Below are 18,039 nucleotides of genomic sequence, written 5' to 3' on the forward strand. Positions count from 1 at the left end.
TACGAAAGCCTTGTCAGTGAAGAGTTTTGAGTGTGTTGGAGTTGCCTGTGGTCAGTTTTGGCAAAGTTGTGATGTTTGATATGCAGCTGGTGTAGGACAGTGTAGCAGTCCTGGTGCTCAGCAAGGGGCTGGCATTGTCCCTGTGCTGCTCCGAGGCCATGCCTGGCCTTGGCTGTGTCATCAGCTCCTTCCTCATGCAGCCAGTATAGATTGCCCTGTTCCTGCTTACTGAACATGGAAATCCCCCATGATGAAAGAACAGAGCAATACAGGACAATTGCCTGTCCCACACCTTCCCTCCCAGCAGCGGGAAACTGGCCGTAGGTTTGCCTGACCCTAACAGAGGTGATGTGCTGTGGGAAGGAGAATCCTCCACCCAGTAGCAACTCCACTGCCAACACCCCCTGGGGAAATTCTTTCCTTTCCCAGCAGTGGGGCCTCACCTGTGACTTGCACGGGTCTGGGCAGGGAGGCACAGGGGTGACTGATGCTGCTCCCTGTGCCAGGTAGGAGCACAGAGCCCTGCTCTGCACCGAGGGCTCAGCGAGACAGGAAGAGGAAAAATATGAAAACTGCTTCTACTCCATCTCCTGTTCCTGCCTCTCTCCTTCACATGTCGTGCTGTTAAATCCCGAGGTAGTGGTTGTTATTATTTATAGCTGCCAGTAGTGTGCTGGGTGTTTCACAGAGGAAATACACAGAGTGCCTTCATCCAAAGAGCTCCCAGTGAAGTGTTGGAGGCCAATAGTGCTGCTGCTCTCAGGGGTGATGCATCTCCACTTGGCTGATGTGATTTGACAGCTGCAAGCCACGTTGTGATGGCTTTCCTTTTCCCTGCTTTCTTCATTAAAGGTGCCAGGTTATCTTTGCGAAAGAAGAAAACCTGCTTCCTGACCCCACAGGCAGAGCAGATAGAGCAATTTTTTCCCTTACCACCCTCTGCCAAATTGCCTTAACCCTGCCCTGGAGAGGAGAAAGAATAATTTGACACTCTGTGCCCATTCAGGAGGCAGCTTTTCCGCTAAGCCTGTGCAGAGAGGCCGTTTGGTGCCAGCTGTGGTGATAGATTTGTGGTTCCTCGCTGTTGCGGTTTCTTATGTAACACTGTAACTAAAGATGGCACTTGACAGAATCCGTAGCTCCTGTTCTGGCTCGGCTGAACATGATGCAAGAATAAAGGTAGTAAGGGCGGGTTGATATCTTTATGGGTTTGTGATCCCAAGACAGGGCAGCCCAGAGGAATTTTTAAGCCTGGGCCTATCTTTGAAGGGTGGGATTGTTCTGAATGCCGCACAGCTGCCACTCCTATATAAATTATTCCAGGAAAGAGGGACTGCCCTATTTGGGGAGTGACACTTGGCTTTGGGATTAGCTCTGCTCCAGCCAGGGTCTCCCCAAGGACTGCTGCTACATTGGATTCCCATCTCCAAAGTACCTCTTGGGCAATACACAGAGGCTGTAGAGAGATCAGGCCTGGAGACTGCAACTTAGGCATGTGCAAGTGTCCCTAAAAAAGTGAATATTAACAGCTGTCCTATTATTATCCAAATAGATACTACTAGAAATTGATATATTTAATCACTCCCAGCCAGGGTGGAATTTGAACTCATGACCTAGAAGTAGTAGCAGAGTTTTCAGCTGCAGGAGAGAAAAAAAAAAAAATAGAAGGTCAAACAGGACTTTTCCTGCTGGGCAAAATAATTTATTGCAGGTGAAACAGTCTCAGATATGTGGTAAATTAGGCTGTGCATTATCTCATGGATAATAACTTCTCTCTGATGTTTGCCTTCTTGTGTGCATCTTTATTTTGGGCTCTAAATAAGATAAGAAGTACCAGAAATCTCCCAGGAATAACAAATGCATTTTCTTTGCTTGATTGAGGACAGAAATATTGGACAGACACGTGTTATGCAACAATTTAAAAATAACTCTTGTAAAACTTGGAGTGAGCCTCAAATACCGCAGAAGTAGCAGAAATGTGTTACCTACCTTTTTATCAGTCAGCCAATACAGCTTTTCTCAGCTACTTTTGCTGAACTATTGGCCTGATCATTTCCTGGGCATTTTATTTTAATACATTTTCCTAGGAAGTGCATTCCAAGTCTCTGTTAAATTTGAATCTACACTCAAACAAGCAAGGATTTGGAAAGAACGCTGCAGTCAGACTGAAATACCTGTGCTGTCCTTTATATCTTGTGGGATCTGGCAACAGACAAGACAAAAGTATTCCAGGCTATGCTGGACAGGGCCCTGAGCAATCTGATCTAATGAAAGGGTTGAAATGAGATGAGTTTTAAAGTCCCTTCCAACTCAAACAATTCTGGAATTCCATGATTTTAGATGTATTGCTGCATGGTGTACAACCTGCGAATCCTGCTGCAGGCCCAGGCCACCCATCTTGTGATTGTTTCACCCAAACTTCTCTCAGCCTTTTTGGTCAGGATCTCCTTAAATGAATACTGACATTGGGCATCTCCATGCCGATATCCCAATTCCAGCATTCTCCTGGTGCTTTTGTGATAGGAAAGGCAAGGTGGAAAGAAAGCTCCTTCTTTTCAAATTGTACCTCAGAGAGGGTGCCTGGAATTCGATATCCCAAATTATCAGTCTCTGAAAGCCCAGTGCAGTAAACCAGATCATTTATTCACAGTGGTACAGGAGTTTTTTAAACTGTAAGACCAGTTGCAGATGTAATGACAATAGAGGAAATTAGCTCATGATGGGGTTTTAGGAAGAGGCTAGTGGAAGTATGTTCAGTAATGTTTAGTTATTAAACCATTAGAGATCCCACTGGAGACCATCCAGTAGGATTTCTCATAATCTGCAGCGGCTTAAGGCAAAACACAGAGCCTCTGAGGAGGGAAATGACAAAATGTTCCTCTGGAAGAGTCACCTCATCTCTTCACCCATGTCTGTGCACTCTGCTCTGCCCTGGGTGTGACAGCACATCCCTGTCTGTCATCCCTCCCTCCTCCTGAGGAGCAGGAGTGCCACAGCCCCATGCCCAGCACCCTCCAAAGTAGGTCTTGGTGAGGTGGGATGGTAGATGTGAAACCAGAGAACACTGCAAACATCTGTGTTCTCTTGGGGCCCAATCTAAGCCCTACTGAAAATGGACAAAATAATTTCCACTGGCTCCAGGAGCCTTCAGACCAGACACTGTGAGTGTTTGCTCCCTTGGCTCTGTTCACCATTTTGGTGGGATTACAGGGAAACAGGAGGGTATTGAGTTCTGAAAATCAGGTCTTGGCTCAGGCCTGTTGAAAAGAAATCCAAGAGGTCAGGTCTGGATTCAGAGAAGGTGAAGAAGATTATTCCACCAAGTTGACCACCCTAAACTGAGGAGAGCCTTCTGCCCAAACTCGATGGACTGGCACAGAGCTGAGGGCAGCAGCTGAAGTGCTCCCAGCCCCAGTGATGATCCAAAAGTTGAGGGGAGGTTGTTGGCTCCCAGGGTGTGGTGGGCAGGGTGTGCATCAGGCACTTCTCCTACACTGTGGTGTAACCAGGCAGGTGCTGGCACTGGCGGTACCGCACGGAGACACCACGTCACAGCCGGGACATCGTTAAGGGTGTCAGTAATCAGGCAGTGCTCACACAGAGGCACGATGCAACAGGCAAAGCTTCGTCAGTGACAGTGATCCCTTGACAGCAGTTATCCTGTCCCAGCCTGCCTGCTGGCTGTGTTACTGTTTTCTCCCTTCTGCACTGGGACACCGGAGCACTGTCCTCAGGTGGAGGATACTGGCACCGTTCCCTCGAAATCGATGGAGAACTGCTGGCTTCCGCCAGTTGGAAATAGGGCTTTCTGCATTTCATGTCCCAGATCTTTCCTTAGCTAAACCACACCAGCCTCCCCTCCTGCATTGGCCACATCTGAGCCTCATGCAGAGAAATGCTCCCATCTCACTCAGGGTCTGAGCGCAGCAGTGAAGAAGAAAACACAACGGATTTTTTTTCTTCCTTCCTTCCCTGCTTCTAATAGCAACCAGGTGCTCCGACACTTAACCTGTGTGCTGCTGTGAAATTGCCTGTCTAGTGCAAACAGCCATGTGAGGCCCAGGGCCTCGAGGATTTGCTTTATCCCAGGATTTGTAACCTAATCTCAGGGAGATTGTCCATTTATATCAGCCACCTTAAAAATTCATATTTTTGTTGTTGTTTAAACATGAGAGGAGAAAATCGTCTCTTGACTTTTGTTGTTGTTGTTGGTTTTTTGTTGGTTTTTTTTTTTTAAGAACTCTCTTTAAGGCCTGGGCTGCAAACTTTGTTTTTTATTAAACGTGCTACTGTGTTTTAAATTGGTAGCAGGGCAAATGCTTGGAGGATTATATCAAAGTCTGCTGGAGTTCATCAGTTGCATATATATCTATAGGTTTGCTACTTACAAAACTTAACAGTTCTTGCATGAAAGACAGAGGAGAGTAGTCTGTGTAAGAAAAAATGTTCAAAACCAAATGTGTTTAAGGTCCTAAACAGGACCTGGGTTTCAGAGCAGAGGTGCTACAGGCAGGCATGTAAACCTGCCCCAGGGCATCTTGGGCAGGCTTGGAGCTGGTCTGAGCAGCAAATGCACCTCAGAGGGACAGATGAGCAGCTGAGTTGCAGTGGTTTAAACCTGGAGTGTTTTGCTGGGTTACTTGGGATTTACACCTACAGAAGGGAAAGCAGAGCTGCAGACTAATTGCCTGTTTTGGATTTGTGGTGATTATGAGAGTTGGTGGTGGCTTTGGTTCATAGAAATATTCCAAGGATCCAAGGATATTTTCCTTTTCTAATGCATTGGATCCTTTAACCTCTGACTTCAATCCCAAACCTGTGGGTTATTGCATAAGTGGGTAAGGTGGCTGGTTTAGGTGTTAGTTCAACTTTCTGACACAGCCAGAAGCAAAAGTTGAGTCTGGGCTTCAGAGAGCTCAGAGAACGTACCCACCAAGTGTTCAGCTGAGATTATCTGTTCAGGTCGTTGGCTGCTCTGTCATTCTTCCTTGGAAACACCCAGTTCAGGTTTAAGTTGGATTTGGGAGCAGAAATCCACCATATGGTCCCCAGTCTCCCATCCAGCCCCTGAGTGTTCATTCAGTACTCCAAATACCGTTTTCCTGTGCTTGTAAACAAATCATTAAAAAGCTGGAGGGCACAGAGCAAACCTGTGGCCCCTGTTGGCACGTCTCTCCTCATAGATAGAGAGACAGAAAAGCCTCTCCAAGGCTGTTTCCTTGGCATTTATGTCTTCTGAGTCAGCTCGGTATCTGAGAGAGAGGCAAGAGACTTGTTTTGAGGCCTTTGCACCTGCCATGTTGCTGGGCTTATCCAAACAGGGAGAGCTCGGACCACAGCTGAAATAACAGCCCGGCACAAGAGCTCGGGATTTTTGACGTCCTTCTTGTGTTTACAGCATCCCACCCCTCCTCTCTCCCAACTGCAGAGTCGGGCAGGAATTCTCTTCATTATCTTCTGCCATGCTTCTCATGCCATTTTTATTAAAAAAAGGCAGAGCCAGGGGGAGCGTGTGTGAGAGGAGAGAAGAAGAAGAAAACAGTCGTATTTGTGCAGTCAATGGCAATGAGGGGAAAAGAATGGAAGCTGGGGAGCAGACCTTTTTGGGTTGTCTTAAAGTGGCCTCATTCCCTGGCTTACTCTTTATCACTTGCTTTTGGAGCACCTGAGGATAGTGAAAACTGTACACACCACGGTGTTAGTGGATATTTGGGGTAATTTGGGACCTCTGGAATTGGCACTGGGTGTTTCAGAGGCTGTGAGCAGCATGTGGGGACAGACTGGACAGCTCCAGGCTGAGTCCGACAGACCTTCAGCTCTTCTGTTTGTGGTTGTAATTCAGTCCACCCTGGCAGCTGATCTAAAGCATTGCAATGAGGGAAGATGTGGGGTTGCTGCTGTTTGCTGCCAGCAGATTTCCTGTTTTGCTCTGCAAGGCTTCCCTGCTAGAGAAGAAGAGCAGAGGTGACAGTGTTAGAGGGAAACAGGGGTGTCACTGGCAGCCCAGGGCTCATTCTGGGCCGCAGAGCGATGGCAAGGAAATACCAAATTTTGGCTCAAGTGTTTGGTGGCTGTTTAAGGTCAAAGACAGATGGGTCCTTCATGAGGACACTTCAGGTGCCTGTTTCACAAGACTGGCTATGGCAGGAGATTAATTGGGGATGCTTAAGACCATGTCATCTTGTCCTTAAACAGGAACACTGTCTGCTTTCATTGCTGTCTGACCATTTGTCTTTTCATTTGGCTCAGCCATAAGGATATTTTTAATTCTGTTGGAAACAAGTCTTTGCCATATAAGAAACCCTCCTGCTGTTATTTGTAGTAGGAAAAACATATATGCCATGCTAGTAGGAAAGGAGGCATGGGATGTTTGCTTTCCCTCAATGCTTTCATTGCCTCTCGAGTGTGTGCTGTGTCCTCAGATGCTGAAACGCTACAGCGTGCACAGAGCAGATATGGATAGGGCAGTGCCAGCCCTTGCAGGTCTGCTGGAACTCAAGGGTATGAGTGTTTCTTCTGTCAACTCAATGATCCTTTGAACCCACCTTGGTCTGAGTCGAAAACAACTTCCCACAGGTATAATTTTTCCCGTTAAGTTTTCCAGGAACACCCAAACTGAGAGCAGAGGTCCCTTGCCTGGGGGAGAGAAAGCAAGATTAACTCAAATATCCAGCCTCCCCAGTAAAAACAGGAAAAGAATTAGAGGGTTCTATATGCCTGACCCTGGATCCGCCACTTGCCACAACAGACAGGAAAGTTGCCCTCATGGTATTTCACATGGCACGTCCTAATTCCCCCTCTAAGAAGAGGGCTTGAGTCATCGCTTTTTAATAAGGCTGCCTCCCCACAGGCGGAAGCTGCAGCGATCAATGCAGCTTACTCAGTTCTGGAAAAGGTCATTAAAAGACCATAGATATAAATTTAAAGAGTGTTTGTTCACATCCTTGATGTTAAAGATGTTCGTCTCTCTCACTTCCTTAAGTAGCATCTTACGGAGCTGCGGTGCGCCGGGTCCTGCCTGGCAGTGGAGTGGAAAGTGCCCCTTGTTGCTGTCACTGTGCCACCAGCTCCCAGGGAAGGTGGGAGAGGAAATAAACGGTCAAAAATCACACTTTTATCACCACTAGGAGCACAGCTTGTCTTGCTGACATCTCCAGATACAATCTGTAATATCGACCTTGGTATCCTACACCTACAGAGAGGGAATAAACTCTTCCCCTCCCTGTTCTTGCCTTCCTTCCTCCCTCCCTCACTATGGGACTGGATTACTGCCTGCAGTATTGCACATATCATCCCTTTAGCAGCTACATTTCTATAAATGTGGGCACTGTGAAGGAATGCTAAAACTCTCAGTTGCTGCCAATATGACACATTTAACAGTTCAGGAGGATATAAGTATCTCACGTTCCAGTTGTTGAAACGTGAAATGCCACATCCAGCTCAGTCCACTTTTTTGTCACTGTTGCATCAGGCCAGGGTGGGTTGAAAGCATGATGGCTTCAGTTTTGAGTTTCTAAGGTGGTTTTGGTGTTCCAGTCCAGACACATCTCCAGCTCTGCCTGTGTGATGCTGGAGAGCCCCTCTGGAGCAGACATCCCATTTCTGAGCTCCTCTGGGCACCACTGGTTTGTTGGTGCTGCCCTGGATGTCGCACCCTGGGGCTCCTCTGCTGTCCCCCAGTGCAAGGAAGACTGTGAAGCTTCAGGTTGCTCTTGCCTGGGCTGCCCAGGAGGGGATTTGGGATGAGGATGGGGAGGATTGGCCCCTCTGGAGGCCTGGTCCCAGGGCTGCCATTGCTCTGCAGGGACCACATGTCTCCAGGCATTTGTCTTCCCTTTCCTTGTATTTTAACCTACGACAAGGATATTGGGGTATCCTGAGCATAAATAATTTAATAGCTGCTATTTTCTACCCAAACTGCAGAGGAGTAAGGGGAACCAGGCAGTTCAAATAATGTTTTGTTATAACAGAGATTTTGTTCACCTTCTTTTTTGGAGAAGAAATGGCATTTTTTTTTTTGGTGACACTAAATTTTAAGGATCATTTGCCTGTCACAACATATCATTTCTCCAAGAACTTTCCATCTTTGAGAAGGTTGCAGCTGGATATCTCCCCTTCCCAATGTGTAGCAGGTGACAGGGTTAGAGCACAGACCAGTGCCACAAAGCCAGCAGCCAATGTGCTCCATGTCCACAGGGCCCTCTCCCCACACAAAGTTTTCCATTTTAATCCATACAATTAAAGAAGCCAGAGTTGTCCCCACCTAATAACTTTCATTTCAAATTTTCTGTCTTATTCAATCATGTACACATTCATGTCCAGCCACCTCATAATTCATAACCACCATATTCTCTCTCGTGCTTGATTTAGTTCCAGGTTTTCTTCCATTGTATTCTGCAAACTTCCAAACAAATGTGAGCTTTTCCTGTTGTCCCTTTGCTTACATGTGCACACAAATACTTCCCTCCAGTAAAACCCACACGCAAGACACACTCACTGCTCTTAGCCTACCCCATCACCTGAAGTTATTGGTGGAAATCACACCAAAAATCAGAATGTGGAAACTCCTATTTTGCACTCAGTACTGCAATCTCCATGCATCAGAAAGCAGCCCCAACTGTTTATTTGTTTTGTAGCTGCCCCAACTGTTCATTTGTTACCATTTTCAAAAAATTGAATCTTTTTTTGTGGTTAGCAGATCCCCAGTGACAAATTCACATTTCTGCAAGTGTACTCGTTAATCTTAAATATTTTACAAATGGTTTTGAGATGTTTTTGAGACAGAACTTGAGAAATAACTGTTCTTTAATAATCAAAGCTTGGCTCTGCTTTGATTTCCTCAGTATATATGAGAAACCTTCCATCTTAGTAAGTGGATTTATCTGGGAGTGAAATCTAGAGGAAAACCCTCATTATTTTACTACAGTGTGTGTTTGGCCACTTTAGTTACTTCCTATAATTCCTTTTTTTTTTTTTTTTCTTCCAGAAAAACAGTTGCTTTAAACAAGTCCCAAGGGCAGAAGTTTGAAACTTTTCACTTTGATTGAATAAACAGTCTTACCAATATCTGGGTAGACATCTCCCGAGCCTGTAGGTGAATTAAGATACTGTTTGTGCTACATGAAGTCTCAAATTTGGCTAATAGGAGCTACAGATTGTTCTGACAGGAATCAGGTGCAGAAGGAATGAGAAAGCCAGTTCTGTTTGCATTCCACCGAGTTTCAGTCCCATTCCACTGCCATGCGCAGTAACAAAGAGTCAGATCCCAGTGCTGTTGGAGTGCAATTCATTCAATGCCAGTTATTTTGCAGACACAGTATCCATGAGAAACAGCTTTGTTGTAAAATATAGTGTGGGATATTGGAGTTTAAGTCATGCTTGTTAATTTAATGAATGTTGTAAGGAGATACCTATTTCGTGAACCTGAAGATTTCAGTAGCTCATTGATATCCACTTGAATGGCTTTGCTGCTCTGCATAGTAGATTTATCTCCTCGTAGTACACACTTCATTAGTAGATGCTTTTTGACCAAGTTGCTGTGACAAAAAGCCACGTATATTGCTGTCAGTAATTGGGGCAACGTGAGCGCAGTGAGCAGAGGACTGGCGGGGTTAGGGAAGAGCTGGGTTGCCTTTCCTGCTCTGCAATTAACCTGATTGATGACTTCAAGCAAATCATTTTGCCTTGGCCACTCCATGGCTTTACAAATCGGCACAAAGAGGACAACTGTAATGACTTTCTTTGAGGAAGGTTTTGAGTTTTGATAGTGTAAAAGACTTTGTGAAAGAGCTAAACATTTTTATTAGGCTTATATTATTTCCATATTGCATATGAAAAATATTATTCCTCATTTACAGATGTACAGGATTTAGGTAATTATGGCTTTGCATAAATATGTAACAGTTTGCTAATTCTTTCTGTGAATATTTCGATGCTAATACCCTGATCCGGTGCTGTGGTGTGGATCCTATTTTTTGCTCTGGAAGAAACCATCTTTTTAACTCTACTGTTTTAATGCCCATATGTGAAGTGAATAACTTATTTGTCCATCACTGAAATATCCTCAGCCCCATTCTGTCTTAACACTAATCATCACATTCCCACTGGCTCCAGGTGCAGCTGGATTGAGCTCAGGGCTGCTCAGGAAATAATGAGTATTTATAAGAATAATGTATTACAGGGTATTTTAAATCCCTTAAATGAACCGTGGCACAAACTTGCTGGTAGCGCTGTCCCTGACATGGAGCAGAAGTGTCCAAGGCTGAACACAGTGAGGCACAGGGCTGGTTCCTCAGGTGTTGAGGTACTGTTGACTGTTGGTGGTGCTCTCAGTGTTTCCCACTGCTCATGGTGAGGGTTGGCACTGCCACGGTGTCAGTGCAATGCCGTCTCTGCAGCGGGTGGAGATGTAAGCAGCAACTCACCAAAATGCATGGTTTTCATCAGGAAATGGTTTAGCTGTCAGGTGGTCAAGAGCTGCACCTATTTCAGAGTCGTGCATAAATCAAGCATAGACAAAGGTAGTGCTGATTGTGCTCACAAGAAAAAGACACCCAACCAAAAAACGGATCCCATCAAAACAAGGTAGGAATGCTGGGAGGAGCTGATTGAACTAAACCTTGCTTTTTTGGCAGCCAACCCCCACTTCAGTCCCTCCTTCTCTGCCCTTTGCTGGTGCCTTTGTTGTACGAATCACTGACTTTCCTTTTGTCTTGCAGGGAGCTGAGCGACAGGACCACGTACAGATACCAGGTGGTCATTGTGTCCGGGATGGAGGAGAGCGAGCCTTCCCCCGCGCTCCTTTATATCTCTGGGAGTGGATACTGTGGAGACGGGATTATCCAAATGTAAGTCTGGAGCGGGCAAACAGATAAATCTGGGCACATCTCCTCAGCCAGAATCTGAGACTAGGAAGGAATTGATGACCTCTGATGTCTCCTTAGGTTAGGCTGGCTCTCATCTGTAGATAATGACTCACGTGCTTGATGATTACCGGGATGATGACATTTAATTGTAACGTAGGCCCCGCTCTCCTGGCACCAGGAGATACAGACAGAGATACAGATAATGGAGTCCAGACAGCAGGATCGATAGGCAAGGACGCTCTGTGCTGTTTATGCTGTTTGCCTGTGTATCCATATCTTTATACATGTATATGACATTTCCTACACAGAGCTGGCGCTGGAAAAATTCACACAGCCTTTGATGCTGTCCTTAGATGTGGAGTCCCATGTGTGTGGCAGCTGGGTAACACCCTGCCACGTGTTGGGGCCAAGCTCCTGGTGCAACCCCTCGTTTGACTGAGCACCAGAGCTGGGATGTATTTGGAGGTGATAGATTTGGCCTCTGAGGGAGAGCATTGGGAATTGCATGTTCTCAATCAGCTTCCCTCTCTCACCAGTCCCCAGGCCACCGAAAACGTAAAACAATCCTTCACAACTATGTTAGGGTTTATTCTTTTACTACGTTGGCCCTTAAGGCTGCTGCTTCAGAGCTTCCTGGCATTAGGTAATTTAATTATTTAAACTATGGAAGTAACAACAAGCAAGTGCTTAACCCAGCCAGTATTATTTGCTTGAAATAATGCTGATCAGCAATCATGCAGCACAACTCTGTCAGACGATATACCTGGCAGCAAATATTTGCAGGAAGAGGCCCAACAGGCAAGGAAATCGAAGAAAACAATCAACAACATATGAATCCAGGGCAGTCCTGGAAAGAGAGGTGGAGAAAGACAGATTAATTTTGCTTTACATAACTTTTCTGCTACTGTTATGTTTGCACATTCCTCAAACATCACTTGTGGCTTTGCAGCAAGTGTCAAACAATAGCTGAGCTGCCTCAGGAGCGAGCAGGAACCAGACTGTGTCACAGCTTGGTTGGTTGTGGCCCCACTTGCAGCTGTAGTAGCCCCTTTCTCATCTGGTTCCCACTCTTCTCCGCACACGCTGCCGCAGCCGTGCGGGCTGGCACGAGGCAGGGCTCCATCCCCAGCACCCTCTGCTCCCTGTTGACTGCTTTCCTCCGAGTGCTGTCACCCGGAATAGCCCAGCTCCAGGCTTTGTGCCTTGTTATTCCCATGCTGGGGTCACAGGCTGGCCCTTCCAGATTTAATACAAAGACTTTCAGAGATTCCTGTTCTCTTTTTCCCCACCTGCTGAGCTACAGCCACACCAGCTATGAAGGAAGTTGCTCATATCCTCATCAGATAACAGCAAGTGGTATCCACATGTGCAGGAGGGAACTGGCCTGGCAAGCCTGTGAACCAGGAATGATGAAAGTCCTCTCTTAAGGAGGAAGGGAGAGGTATTTTAGGGGTCGGCACACAAAGCCGCTGTACCAGATTTCGGGACTTTGGGGCTCTTCAGAGGGATTGCACAGACCATTGGGTTGATGCCACTTCGCCAGCTGACTGCTTTTTGCATGTGTGTGCCCTGCCTACAGAGAACTGGGAGAAGAATGTGATGACATGAACAAGATCAACGGCGATGGCTGTTCCCTGTTCTGCCTGCAGGAGCTGTCCTTTAATTGCATTGGTAAGTCTGGCTCAGAGCCCTTCGACCCACAGCGGGCAACAACTCCGTGCAGAGGGCAAGGGAAAAACCAGCAGTACTTTCAGCATTTCCAGCTGAAGAGTTGTCATGGAAGAGAGAAAAAAGGTGGAATTTGTAGGTTTGAAAGGCGAACATATCTTCCCAGCTTCTGGTCATTTTGATGGGAAATTGGTTCTGCTGGCTTTGAAACAGCCCAGGACTTAGGACTAAGTCAGCCATTGTGGGACTGATCCAAAGCCCATTGAAGTCAGTGGGTGGCTTTCCACTGGCTTCAATAGGCTTTAGATCTGACTACGTGAGAAGACATGAACTGATTTTTTCTGGTAAACAGGAGGAGGAGTGAAAGGGGAAGGGACTGAGACCAGAAGCAAGTCCAGCTGAGGTCACACCTCCTTTGAGTTGCAAATCAATATCTGAGGATCAAAGGTCTGGCTAATCCCCTTTTTCAGAGGTGAAAACTACTTAATCAGATTTCATTTGCAAGCCTGGTTTGCTCTGATTAGCAAAACCTGTAAGCACAATGGCCGGAAGATGCTCGAGCTATCGGGGCTGCAGTTGCGAGCTTTACATATTTATTAAACTCTCTAGGAATGCTGGGGACAGAGAAGGGAAATGGAGACCAATTTACACTGCACCTTCTGTGGAGTTGCTTTTTATACCGAGGGCTCTGTGAGGTCTGGGAAAGGACGAAGCTTGCAGAGCTTCAGGAACCAAGGTTAATGTTTATAAAGGATCGGCTTTTCCTCAAGACATTTTACGGGATTCCTTATCTGGACTGACCAAGCAAACACTCTGTCCCATGTTGTCCCATGCCTTCAGCTCAGCGGATCAGTCCTCAGCAGATAATACAATGTTGGCAGGTCTGAAATTTGCTCTTTTTGGCAATTTGACCATTATCTCTTGTGCCTGGAGCTACATAGAATGGACCTCACAGGCACCATGTTTCCCTTGGGTGGTAAACTGGGGGCTGCTTGGCTCATCAGAACAGCTACATTTTTACTTCAGCATCCCACACTGTGAGACTTGAGGCCCGATTTGGTGATGTAGTTATTTACATATGTAAGTAGTTCTATTGAAATCGGGCATATTTATGGTCGAGGCTAATTGTGACTATTGGTGGTCTTGAAGTTACATTTGTGTTGCAAGTAACTTGCTGCCTTAGAGCCCCAAGCACTGAAAGATTTTAGTCATAATATTTTGAAAGTGGGATAAACACTTACGCAAACGCTTTGGGTTCCCCAGACATCAGGCGTGGCGTGAGGCTGGTTCCAGCAAGGGTTTGGGCTGGTGCTGGATGGTTGTGTCTGTATCACCCTGCTCAACAGCAGGGCTGAATTCCTTGGTCCAGGTCTGTGCTTTGACCGCATCCCAGCGTTACATTAGGACATGACCCATGTCCTCCCTTGTGTCCATTGGTTTTCTAGGAAGCCAGGTGATGTGGGCTGGGTGGGAGCTGCAAAATGCTCCAAAAAAGTCCACGGACAGGAGTAAGAGTGGGGTGTCCCAAGCCTTGGACCACACAGTGGTGTTCTTCCAGGGGTATGCAGGAGTCTGCTTTATGCCTTCGTACATAAAATAATGGAATTGGTTATGTTGGGAAAACCTTTAAGATCATCGAGTCTAATTGTATCATCCATCCACTATCATCCAACCATTCATCCCCCGTTCATCTCCAGGAGCAGCAGCAGGGCTGCCTGAGAGTGTGGGACAGAGCTGTCTGACAGCAGTCTGACTAGAAAACGAAGCAACTAAAACATACAGATTTTTCTACCCCATGACAGAGGAAGTGGGTTTTCAGATTTGCTTGTGTTGGAAAGGAGAGGGGAATTCCAGGGGCAAAAAAGTTGTTTGTTTGTCACGGGCTTTGGAAGGTTGTGGTTTGCACAGATCCTGGATTACAAAACAAATGATATCAAATTGCTTGTGAAATATTGAATATAGGGGACTCAGATGAATCAAATTAGCTGAATCAAAGGGAAGGTGCAGGAACAGAGACCTTACAAATGCTTTGTTGGGTGACTTTACAGTCATACTGGTGTGACTGCTGTGGTGGTGATGGGCTCAGTGTGTGTGCAGGGTCTGTGAGGGCAGCCCCACTGCTGTTTTCAGGCAAACGCTGCCTTCAGGTCTCTAGGACAGGTTCAGAGGAGGTAATACCTGTGAAACACATCCTGTTGGCTCTTGTGGTAGCTGGACCACCGTGAGTTATGACCCCAAGAGCTAAGGAGACACTGCCAGTTTGTCTTTCAGACAAATGAACAGCGCTGATTTATATTCTTCTTAGCATATCAGGCGCTAAAATCTCACCAGAACATATAAAGATGTTGGGGAAGTGAGTGGCTGCACATACTACATAATAAATAATAGTAAAAAAGAGCAGAAATTCAGCATTCTCCATAATCTAACAATATCAGACTTAATCCTCTGCCTTAAGCTGAACAAAAGTCTTCTTTGATATCGGTGGGGTGTTTTCCTGGAAAATATAGAATTCTTGGGTTGTCATTTGAGGAGCAGAAAAAAATAAGCGTAATTTATTTCCATGTTTACAAGGCTAACACATGTTATAATCCTGTAGAACAACAAGTAGTTATTTCAGAGGGTGTTATTTTTTCAGTGATGTTCTTGTTGTATTATGTAGCTCTTTAGAGCCCCGGGAATCACTCCCCTTCACCAAAGAATTCAGTGAGCCTCAAACACATGTTCAGAGGCTTTTCTGAATCGGGGGCCTCAGGGTTTGATCTTGCAAATGCTTTCTTCCAGGCATGTTTCTGAACTACCACAAGGCATTCTTTAGACTTCAGCAAATCTAACCACAACAGTGAATGCAATGCTCGTCACAAATTGTCTGCAGGATTGGGTCCCACGTGGCTGGAAAGAACCGCTAAACATTTTGTTTGCTAAAGACAGGGCTGAAGGGGCATCGTGGGCGGGTTCCAGAGGAGGAGGTTTGATAGCAAAGCCCAAGTGAGCTCCTGCCTCCTAAAGCAGAGACCATGCAAGTCGCCTCACTTGGTAGGAGAGAAATACAACAGAGCCCGCAAGCACCACCAGGCTCTAGATTCAGAGCCATGAATCACAGAATAATTTAGGTTCAGAGGACTCTCTGGAGGTCTCTGGTCCAAGGAGGGACAACTTCAAAGTTAGAGCCAGCTTCAAAGTTGGAGCGTGTTGCTCAGGGTCATGTTCAGCTGCATTCTGGATATTTCCAGGGATGGAGGCAGCCTGTTTGCAGGTGTCCCTCTGCCTCTCTCGCTCCCTTTGCCTTTTAGGATCATGGAGTTTATGGGCTTTTTTAATTGGTCCAACTTTCCTTTGACTAAATGGCACAAGGCTCTCAAGACACTTTGCGCTAGTGCCTGTAATAAAATTAAACTTCTTTTTATTTTTTGTCTTGCTTTTGTTTTTCCTCCTTCTTTCCTCTCTAATCAGATAACAGTGGATCAATCTGCTCTGCCAGGGAGGAGGGGTGCGGGGGAAGGAAGGAGGGAGGCAGGGAAGAAAACTGTGTGGTCTCACTGTCAGGCTGTCCTGGCCTTCTCTGAGCACAAAGCCGAGGAACAGAAAACAGAAAAGATTAATAGCATTTTCTTCCTGCAACATGCTGAAGAGCGACAGTGAGATTAATTAATTAATTAATGGAAGCATCTGGCATTGCTCCGTTTTTTAAGTTCTGCAGCACTCTCACCCTTCCCAACCTGAAATTTATCATCTCTACCTTTCCTCCCCCCACCCCGCTTCATGTAGCAGGTTTTGCATATTTTTATCTTTTCCACACAGAATTTGGTCCCACAGGGAAAGTTTCACTTTGCCTTTGGATTTGTAGGAGACAGGCAATTCAGAGCCGTGTCCGTGTGACTGATGCACCCCTCTCCTACCTCTGGGCTGCTTTCCTTTCACCTTGCTCCTGATTACTCCCGGGATAACTGATTTTTGCGGTTACCGCGGATCTCAGCCAAGTTCAACCCGACGTGTCCTGTGTAAAACAGACCCCATTTGTAAGAGTTATGATTCGCAGTGGTGGGAACCTGGGGCTTAGCACTTGATCCATTCCCAGTGGAGTGTTGAGAAATGGGTGTCTGAGGCACAGCTGAGCACCTTGTCCTTGGCGTGCACTCTCCCACACACCAGCACTGCACACCCAGATATATGTGGGACGTTGAAAAAGAGCCCGGCTTTCATTTGCATTCCTTTTGTGGAGTGGGATGTGCATTATGCATTGATTTAGCTCACCAGGGCTGAAGAAAGAGAAGGATATAATAAAAAAGATGCAGAGATCAATAAAAAGGGAGGGAGCGGGAGAGAAAGTAATATGGAAAGAGATGAGTAAAGACTGATAGACACATTGAAACACAGCTGCGAAGTAACTCCAGAACTTCTATCTCCCCTTAAGTTTGCCAGGTAATTTATGTGGTTTTCAGACACATCTTATTGGTGTTATTATTGCTACACTTTATCTCCTTTTCTTATAAGGGACTCTTGGCTAAAGCCTTTTCACAGCAAAACAGGGCAGCACTTCCACTGACTTCCACATGTGAATGGTCACCCTGAAGAACAGGAATGTTTCAGGTTAGACACACATCTCGGTGGTGTGTTGGATTAGGGCCTCAGGGATGTAAAATACAAAGAAAAGGCACAGAGCAGAGGCAAAGGGAAAATAAATATATCTAGCTCTTGAATTTACCACCAATTTCTGGCATGCTTGAAACGTTAGTCACCAGTGGCTGCTCAGGGAGAAGTATGATTTTAATTTGACAATGATCCTTAAACACCTTTTCTTTTGCTCCTACTTGGCCCAAAATGTTTTTCTGCTACCTTACAAATCTGGATCTGTCCTCCTCCTCAGAGGCCTCTCCCTCCAGCTGTGAGCCTTACCTTTGTGGGAGCTCTATCCTTTACCTCTCCCATTATCCATAAATTAAGCATAGCACTTTCCCCTAATCTTATTGTTTGGCGGGCTGCATTGCATTCAGGGAAATGATTAATATTCATGAGCTTGCTATCTCTGTTTGGTGCATAATCCTCTGGGGAAATTGCAGTGTTAAATGAGTGACACAAACCTAATTTTATATGTCTTTTCTTTCCTTTCTTTCTTTTTCCTTTTTTCCCTTTCTGACAGAGAAGTAATGTGCTTAAAATAAATTGATGGATGACCATCCATATTCATTGTGGGCATGCTTTGAGAGTGCTCCCATCCTCTCCCCCTCCTTTCCTCATACTACTGCACAGGAACACAGCTTTGGCTGCCCAAACCGTGGCCCCACACAGCAGCTAATGGTGATTTTGCCTTCTTTCACCAGCATTAAATAGGCCTTGGCTGACCCTGCCGAGGGCTTTCAGTAGAACAACAGCATGGGAGAAACAGAGCCACCTTGCAAGAGAAACTCAGCATCTCCCAGGGCATCAATAAGGTGAAAGCATTGACCAAGGAGCTTGGGGAAGAGTTTTACTGTTGTTAAAGCAGCTGAGATTCTATAGCAGAATTTCA

General features: G+C 45.9%; 1 protein-coding gene across 1 annotated transcript in view; it reads left to right on the top strand.

Moving 5' to 3' along the window:
* PAPPA (pappalysin 1) overlaps positions 1 to 18,039 on the top strand; it is a 182,364-nt gene that overhangs the window by 84,563 nt on the left and 79,762 nt on the right. Inside the window, exons 8-9 of the mRNA XM_008638326.2 lie at positions 10,719 to 10,847; positions 12,445 to 12,536. Of these exons, the coding sequence (XP_008636548.1) occupies positions 10,719 to 10,847; positions 12,445 to 12,536 (221 nt within the window). The remainder of the gene's footprint in view (positions 1 to 10,718; positions 10,848 to 12,444; positions 12,537 to 18,039) is intronic.

The sequence above is a fragment of the Corvus brachyrhynchos genome, unplaced genomic scaffold (genome assembly GCF_000691975.1).
Source record: "Corvus brachyrhynchos isolate BGI_N302 unplaced genomic scaffold, ASM69197v1 scaffold305, whole genome shotgun sequence".
Taxonomy (NCBI): Eukaryota; Metazoa; Chordata; class Aves; order Passeriformes; family Corvidae; genus Corvus; species Corvus brachyrhynchos.